Source organism: Emydura macquarii, unplaced genomic scaffold (genome assembly GCF_026122565.2).
Source record: "Emydura macquarii macquarii isolate MOO-44397 ecotype Brisbane River unplaced genomic scaffold, CSIRO-AGI_Emac_v2 contig_318, whole genome shotgun sequence".
In the NCBI taxonomy this organism is placed as follows: Eukaryota; Metazoa; Chordata; order Testudines; family Chelidae; genus Emydura; species Emydura macquarii.
This window is the reverse complement of record NW_027130455.1, coordinates 11,471,689-11,480,887: the sequence shown is the minus strand read 5'-3', so window position 1 is coordinate 11,480,887 and position 9,199 is coordinate 11,471,689. Positions and strand designations below refer to the sequence as shown.

Below are 9,199 nucleotides of genomic sequence, written 5' to 3'. Positions count from 1 at the left end.
GTGATGATAACCTGACTCCTCTCCACGTACAACAATCTCGAGTTGGAGTTTAGGGGTGCTTTAAAGTCAAGCTTTAAATCTTGCTTTAGATCTGTCGGGAGATGTTAAAGCCTGAGTGCTGCTGATGCTCAAGCTAGTCATGCACTGGGGATGCAGTGACAGGCCAAAGGTCAAGCTAGCACAATTCATCAACTGCTAATCCAGTCAGTGTGTAGCTTGTTATTTTGCAGCATGGCCTTTCTCAGGACTTGTCTACACTGATCGGCTTTGTCGACTCTACAGCCATTGATGCAGTGGCATTGATTGAGTGGGTCTGGTGAAGACCCACTTAAATGACTGCCGAGCTCTTCTCCTGTTGACTCTGGTACTACGGGGAACGAGAAGCATAAGCTATGTTGATGGGAGAGCATCTCCTGTTGACATAGCGAAGTGAAGACAGTGCGGCTACTTGATGCAAGGTACATCCGCTTCAGTTATGTAACCTGTGTACTGTAACTGGTGTACCTTGCATCGATGGAGCTGCACAGTGCAGACAAGCCCTTACTCAAACTAGACTAGTTGGAGTGGAGTAACTCGAACCAATTGTAGCAGTGAAGACAAGTCCTAGTTCTATTTACAAACAATCTAACACATCAGAGAACCATGTATTCATACTGTAGGGCAGTAGATATCATGTTTCAATCTGAGTAATAATAATGCTTAGCACGTAGATAGCCCTTTTAATCTCCTGTGCAGATGATAACCTGCCAAAAAGCCCTGTGAGGTAGGAAAATTTTATTAACCCTATTTTACAGATGGGAAAGCTGAGGCAGAAAGGTTAAGTGATTTGACCTAGACCACAGCAGGCATCTGTGTCAGAGGTTGGATTAGAATACAGCAGTTCCCTCTACATGATGACACTCGTCCCTGAATACAGACAGCACGGGTATAAGCAAGACTGTTCTGCACTGGCATTTTTTTGTTTTAAAAAACTGTGACTCTTGCCTTGTTTCTTACTTCAAAATACTGTGACAGAAATATATTTACACTTTGAGGCTTCAAACCAAATACCAGTAAGCTGTGGTTGGTTACTGCTCCATCCCAGGATCAATGATGCCATGCTTATATAATAATAAAAGATGTCTCAGAAACAGACCAAACTTTAGAACCTATTGAGTCAATAGTCTTTCATAATTTAAGGACACTTTGTTTTGTCCCATACAAGACCTAAGCACAGGCCTCTGTATGTACCACCATTCTCCTCTAATCTGGCATTCAATTGAATTATTCTTATTTATATTACAGTAGTGTCTAAATGCTCTAGCTGAGATTGTGACTCCAGTGTGCTAAGCACTGTACAAACACATTGTAAGAGACTGGCCTCGTGCAAAGAGCTTATCACTTCAAAAGATAAGACAGACAAAGAGTGGGCCAGGAAACAGAAGTGATTTTCCCAAGGATGCACAGAAGGTCAGTGGCAGGGCTGAAATATAATCCAGGCCCTAGGCACTGGACCACACTGTCACAATTCAGATTTCACACATTATTGTGGTGTTCATAATAGTTACCCAAGAAAGCTAGGTAAACACTGCAAAAATATCCTATGAATATTGACTCCTGGCCTCTTTTGTTTTTACTTTCTGTGAACATTCATGCATTTGAGTTTTACTGGAAAAATATGATCAGAAAGCAAATTTCCAAGTCATATGAGTGAGTATTTGCAATAACCAAGGAGAGATGAAAAAGATGGTTACCGTCCATCCTAGAAAAGAGAAGTCTATAAACAGAAGTCTATAAAATCATGAATGGTATGGAGAAAGTGAGCAGGGAAATGTTAATTATGCTTCACATAATACAAGAACCAGGAGTCACCCAATAAAATTAATAGGTTGTAGATTTAAAACGAACAGAAGGAAGTACTTCTTTACATACAGTCAACCTGTGGAATTCATTTCCAAAGAAATTTGTGAAGGCCAAAAGTATAACTGGATTCAAAAAAGAATTTGGTAAATTCAGGGAGGATAGGTCCATCAATGGCTATTAACAAAGATGGTCAGGGATGCAACCCCATGCTCTAGTTATCTCTTAGCCTCTGACCGCCATAAACTGGGTGTGGACAACAGGGGATGAATCACTTGAAATTTCCCTGGTCTGCTCATTTTCTTTGAAACATCTGGCTCTGGCCACTGTCAGAAGTCATGGTACTAGGCTAGATGGACCATTAGTCTGACCCAGTATGGCCATTCTTATGTTCTAACCAAATTTTAAAATCACATGCCTGAGCATTTTTTGCTCACTCATTTAATCAGGGAGTAGAAACACCACCATGTGACTTATCTGACAATCACAATTCACCAAGAGAATTTGAATAGTTACTATCAAATTCAACTATTCACAATCAATCCAAGGAGTCAAAAAAATCTTTGAATAATTTTAAATAACACATACATTTGAGAAAATTGAAGTCTGCTCATGGATATTCTGTGAGCAGAAAAACAGGTTGTGTGTTTTAGATAAATTATTCATTGTTAACTTTTTGCTCAACTCTGAATAGTCTGGGAGTCCCTTAGGATTTAAAGCAAGCTGAACAACTGACGATCTTAGAAGAATTCAGGTGTGGTTCTATAATATCCGGTTCAATGGGCTGCATTAGATCGTTCTCACTAGCAATTATGTGTTTCACCAGGCATCTGGAAGCTTCATCTATATTTATGTTTTCCTGCAGGTGAAAGAGAGAGAAATTAATTAGCCAAAACGGTATATATGCCATGTTGCATATCTTCTATATTCAAAGGCCAATTCTGGACAATATCTGATGTTTACTTTCCTATGAAAGCAGCCTTAAAAAATTGATAGCATTTAATAATCTTTTGTACAGATTATATTAATTAAGCATTATACACATCGTCATTCAAATATCTATTGAGTTGCACGCAGCAATATCATTTAACCTACCAAAATCATCAGTCATTTTTATTGCTTTCTGAAAAACAACACACCAGCAGAGATTTTCAAAAATGGGTACTCCTGAATAAATAGCCATATTTTTGCACCTGTATATGTAGCCTAATTTTAAAAAGTATTGAGTACTCAGCAGCAACTACTGCCCTCGATAACATTTGTGTTTTAAAATCTTGTCCATTTTTTCAACTGATTTTTCTGCCCAGTGTACAGAATGATACATGTGATGAATATCATCTCTGAATACACAGATACAGAACTGAGCTTCTCATAATACAAGTAAGCTCTAATACAATATTTGGGTCCATTGTTTTGTCTGTTACAGATACAGAATTAGCCCGTATTTAAATCCCAGAAGGCAATATCACCATAAGTCCGGCTTCAGAGGTCTCAACCTCAGGAGTTAGGCTCAGAAGTTCATCATACCTTTATACATTTGCCTTCACTTCTTTAGCACACTTACCCAATTTAGGTTGCTATAGCTCTACTATTTGAAGTGTTTTTAAAAAGCAAAGCCAAAACAACCTGATCAGTAAGATAGAGCTAATTAAGTATTTATTTATTATTACAAATATATTAATTATTAATTATTAAATTCTGTTTTTCATGGTAGCACCTAGAGGCCCTGATCAAAGACCCCTTGCCCTAGGAACTGTATATGTCAATAATAAACAATAATAATAATTAATAATAAAAGACAGTCCAGATCCCTAAGAACAAAAATATACATATATTTATTTGCATTATGATAGTGCCTTAAGGTCCCAATCTTAATCTAAGGTCCATTGTGCTAGTTACCACACACTTATGGTGCAAGAGACAGTCCCTACTCCAGAGACATTGGATAATATACTTTTACCTCAGCGTTACTAATACATCATAATTTAAAATTAACCATTTGGAGCATTTTTTCCCGTATACACAGGCCAAAAAAAGGAATGAGATTCTGAAATGCGAAGTATAGTTTAAAAAAGTATCAAAGGCACATCCATTTGGGTTTGAATACGGAAGTCACACACACACACACACACACCATGCTTAAATATTTAAACGTTGCCCTCTAAATAATATCACTTGAATGTAACCAAACAAATCATAACACCAGACATTTACAAATCTAACAGAACTGGGAATTGATATAAACCACCTGCAATCTCAGAACAGAAGTGCATCACATGATTTTCTGAGACCAGACTCCCAAATTCCTCAGCCACGCAGCAAGTCATTTTCAAGGCACTGTGAAATTTCCCATTGTGTTTATTGTCCTCAATAAGGTGACTAACATTTCATCCACCCCCCAGGTTGCGTCCCTTCTGGAAAGGCAGGATGAATTTCCAAAGAATATTTCATCAACTATCTGAAAATTAACTAAACTCTAGGAATATTTAAAAGTAGTAAATAAAAGGCCACATTGTTTAAATGCTTGAAATCAGGGGATGACAGAACGGAAGTGAACCCTGGCCCACAAATGAGCAAGAGGGAGGTGTGAATTGCAACTCTGAGCATAGAGCCATAGGAGGTAGGCCTGGCCTTCACTTAAATGTTTTGCCAGTAAAAACAGGTGATGACTTACTATTCTCCACTACATGTAGACAAGGTTAACACCATGGGGTTGAAGTGAGGGTTAAATAATTAATGTTTGTAGGTTCTTTGAGGATGAGTACATTCCTGTGTTTCCTGCTGGACGCAACTGCTTAATTAGTATGTTTCTGGATGAGATGGGGACTGATTGCACAATCACTTACACTGGCTTTACAGACACGATACTCAGGCTTGTCTACATGCATCGTTGCACTATTGTAATTTAAGGTTTTATTTTAAACCCAGTTTGTTAAACTTGTGTAACAGGCTGCATGCACACTGGTTTCAGTTTAGATTAAGGCAGTTCAGAACACATTTAAGCTAAATTGGAACATATTGCTCTTAGAATATGTCTATACTTAGAGCTGGGGGGGTGAGATTCCCGGCTGGAGGAGACATATTTGCACTGGCTCTCATTGAGCTAGCATGCTAAAAATAGAGTGTAGCCACAGCGATGAGACCAGTGGGAGGGATTAGCTTCCCTGAGTATGTGGCTAGTATTTCAGAAATTGAAGTCTTTGGAAAAGCTCCCTTGGACTTCAACAGGTTTTGAATCAGACCCTATGCTGGAGGATAAACAAACCTGCAAATCTAGGTATTATACGGATGGTGGTCCCTTATTTTATACCTTACACATATGGTCCAGACAGGTGGTGTGTATTTTAGAGAGGTTTCCTTATAACAATATGTACCTAATTTTATTTCAGACCTACCATTCACACACCATCTGCCCTCATTAGATCTTTGGTATCTCTGAATTTCACCAAGGTATAAATTAACATCCTGCTACTACATTCTGTGGCCTGATGAAGAGAGTGAGCCCTTGGTTTTGATCATTTAATTTTTCAAATATAATTCTGAAAACACCTTTATTAACATTTTAGTTACCACGAAGGATCTCTTAAACCTCTCTTTTTAATTAACTCAAATGAACCCACGTTTATCTATGGCTCTATCTGAGCATTTCACAAATATAAATGAATTTATCCTCGTGTCACCTGTGTAAAGTAGGAAGGAATTATCCCAGTTGTACAGGTGAAAGCTGAGGCACAGAGAGGTTAAGTGAAATGCCCAAGGCCACACAGGAAGTCTGTAGCAATGCCAGGAAGTGAATCCAGTGCTTCCAAGTCTCAATTCAGTTCCTTAACCTTATGTTTACATCACCTTTTGTTATGACCCATATCTCATGGTGTCTGACCCAGCATTTTAGGTCCATGGATTGGTTGCTGCCGTATTACTGCTGCTGTTCTGGTCTGCCTAATGAAATATTGATTTCCACCTCCACCCCCAGTGTGTTCTTCAAAGAAATCAATAGCCCACTAGACTGAAAAGCAGCTGTAGACAAAAGAAGGTGATCTGTTATCCCAACCTGGACACCCACAGGTCATGGATTTTAGAGGGCCAGACGTGCTGAACATTCTGGGGAAGGGTGGTACAAAGGAACAAAAGAAAAGATAACTGTCAGAAACAAAGAAACACACAATAAGATGGTGGTGATGGATAGGTGAGAATAATCAAACATGCTCCAGTGCTGGTACTGAAACATGGGAACAGCTTGCAGCATACCAAGAAGTAACATTCATTGTCTTCTAAAATGTACATAAAACATAGGAGGAGCAATTGACAGACTGAAATTTTCTTTCCATTCTCATCCCTTACCATTCCCTTACTCATTGCCTTTGTTCTGTACAATACAGGTCCCAGGAATCCCACTTCGGAATGCAATTCTGACAAAGAAATATTGAAACAATCTGTCCACCCTTGGCTTTTTCTTATGTTTTAATCATCTTATATTTGCATTATATTTGCTCTTTAGTTCACCCAAAAGTCCCAACACAGACTCCATCTCTGGGATAGTAACACTGCAGATCATCATGGACCTGGCTCCATAGATATTAGGAGGAATGCTAACCCCCCATTGGGATTGCTCCAGCTCCAGCTTTAGTCTCCTGTGAAGTCACCTTTATGGCCCTCTGAAGAATATGAACATTCTAGCTATCTAAGATACTTATGTGGCCCCATTACCACATTAGATGAGCACCTCACAATCTTTAATGTGTTGATTCTCACAACACCTCTGTGAACTAGGGAACTACTATTATCTCCATTTATCAGGTGAGCTACTTATGCACAAAGAACTTAAGTGACATGTCTACAGTTTAAGGTCACACAGGAAGTCATTGGCAGAGCAGACAATTGACTGCAGGTTTCCCAAATCCCGGGCTAGCATCCTAGTTACTACATTCTTCTCTATTTTGCCAAGAAAGAATATAAAAGTAAAGATCAGCACCTGACTTTTTTTCCCCCTAATGTTAAAAATTACAAGGAAGAAAAAAAAGCTTGGAGCCATCGTTGGACATCAGAAGGGAGCAGTAAAGGGCATATACTACATTTTAATTTGCTTTGCATTATGCCTTTAAATATAACCCCACAAAGGAAAGAATAGCACCTGCATTTGTGTGCGGCTTTCCGTGGGTTTTACATGAGTTACAACTTTTTTGGTCAAGTCCAATGGGAAATAATGTCACTGTCTGGAAATGTAACATTAAACAGATGAGAAAATAAACATTTTATTAATAGGGTCTCCAAGCAATACAGTCCCAGTGTGCTACTTAGTATTCCTGACTGGTTTCCCCCCCTTATCTATCATCTCATTTTAACACAAATGCAAACCATTAACATCGAGAGCATTCAGTTTTAATATCTGAAATAAATCCCTTTAGACTAGACTGACTTTTATTTCTTTACTGATGAAAAAAGATCTTTGTTAGTTTTATGGGCCTTTCACACTTCCAAATGAAACATTTTATTCTTTGCAAAGTGGAGAGCTTGGATTTGTTGTCCTGGTAGCCCGCGGGTGCAAAATTACTCCTACATTACTATTGTCAAGGAGTTTCTTTCTATGCCTGCTCGTTTGTTGCTTGTGAAATCTGCAGGGATCTCTAAATGAGAGTCAGACACACGCAGGTGTAGTTGACCCCATTTGGGCCTGAACTGTGGCCTTTCAGAAATAAGAGTACAAGCTTCTGTCACCTGAGCTAAAGGGAACGGAGATAAAAATGCCTCCCTTTAATTGCAAGTAGTAGCAGCTGCATAAGCCTCCAGCCACTAAACGGGGGCACAGACCCACACTCACACTCAGCTAGTACGAGTTATACAGGGAAAGGCTTTCTAAGCATTTTCACACTTTAGTCTCCAGAACTCAGGAAGTGAAAAGTTGGCTTTAAAACCACTTTTTGCCAACACTCTCCCACCAAACACTGGAACAAACTGACTGAGAATCAACCACCAGGGAGTCCATGATTTTGGTTTCCCACTGCAACAAAAAAATACTCCCTTTCATAGAATCATAGAAGATTAGGGTTGGAAGGGACCTCAGGAGGTTATCTAGTCCAACCCCTGCTAACCTCAGCTAAATAATCCCAGCCAGGGTTTTATCAAGCTGCAGCTTAAAAACCACTAAAGATGAAGATTCCACCACCTCCCTAGGTAACCCATTCCAGTGCTTCACCACCCTCCTAGTGAAAATCTTTTTCCTAATGTTCAACCTATACTGCCCCCACTGCAACTTGAGACCGTTGCTCCTTGTTCTGTCATCTGCCACCACTGAGAACAGCCTAGCTCCATCCTCCCTGGAACCCCCTTCAGGTAGTTAAAGGCTGCTATCAAATCCCTCCTCATTCTTCTCTTCTGCAGACTAAACAAGCCTAGTTCCCTCAGTCTCTCCTCATAAGTCTTGTGCTCCAGCCCTCTAATCATTTTTGTTGTCCTCCGCTGGACTCTCTCCAACTTGTCCACATCCTTTTTGTAGTGGGGGGCCCAAAACTGGATACAATACTCCAAATGCGGCCTCACCAATGCCGAATAGAGGGGAATAATCACTTCCCGCGATCTGCTGGCAATGCTCCTACTAATGCAGCCCAATATGCTATTAGCCTTCTTGGCAACCAGGTAACTGCTGACTCATATCCAGCTTCTTATCAACTGTTACTCCCAGGTCCTTTTCTGCAGAACTGCTGCCTAGCCCGTCGGTCCCCAGTCTGTAGCTGTGCATGGGATTCTTCCATCCTAAGTGCAGGACTCTGCACTTGTCCTTGTTGAACCTCATCAGATTTCTTTTGGCCCAATCCTCTAATTTGTCTAGGGCATTCTGTATCCTATCCCTACCTTTCAGAGTATCTACCACTCCCCCTAGCTTAGTGTCATCTGCAAACTTGCTGAGGGTGCAATCTACCCCATCCTCCAGATCATTAATGAAGATGTTGAACAAAATTGGCCCCAGGACTGACCTCTGCGGCACTCCGCTTGACACCGGCTGCCAACTAGATATCGAGCTGTTGATCACTACCCATTAAGCCAGATTTCTATCCATCTCATAGTCCATTCATCCAACCCATACTTTGTTAACTTGCTGATAAGAATACTGTGGGAGACCATAACAAAAGCTTTGCTAAAGTTAAGGTTTATCACGTGCACCACTTTCCCAACATCCACAAAGCCAGTCATCTCATCATAGAAGGCATCAGGTTGGTCAGACATGACTTGCCCTTGGTGAATCCAGGCTGACTGTTCCTGATCACCTTCCTCTCCTCCAAATGCTTCAAAATGGATTCCTTGAGGACCTTCTCCATGATTTTTCCCGAAACTGAGGGAAGGCTGACTGGTCTGAAGTTCATGA

At 40.2% G+C, this 9,199-nt stretch overlaps 1 protein-coding gene across 1 annotated transcript in view; it reads right to left on the bottom strand.

The window, feature by feature from the left end:
• Positions 1 to 2,525: 2,525 nt before the first annotated feature.
• Positions 2,526 to 9,199, bottom strand: part of RAB38 (RAB38, member RAS oncogene family) — a 32,099-nt gene continuing 25,425 nt past the window's right edge. Inside the window, exon 3 of the mRNA XM_067567435.1 lies at positions 2,526 to 2,698. Within this exon, the coding sequence (XP_067423536.1) occupies positions 2,546 to 2,698 (153 nt within the window). The 3' untranslated portion in view covers positions 2,526 to 2,545. The remainder of the gene's footprint in view (positions 2,699 to 9,199) is intronic.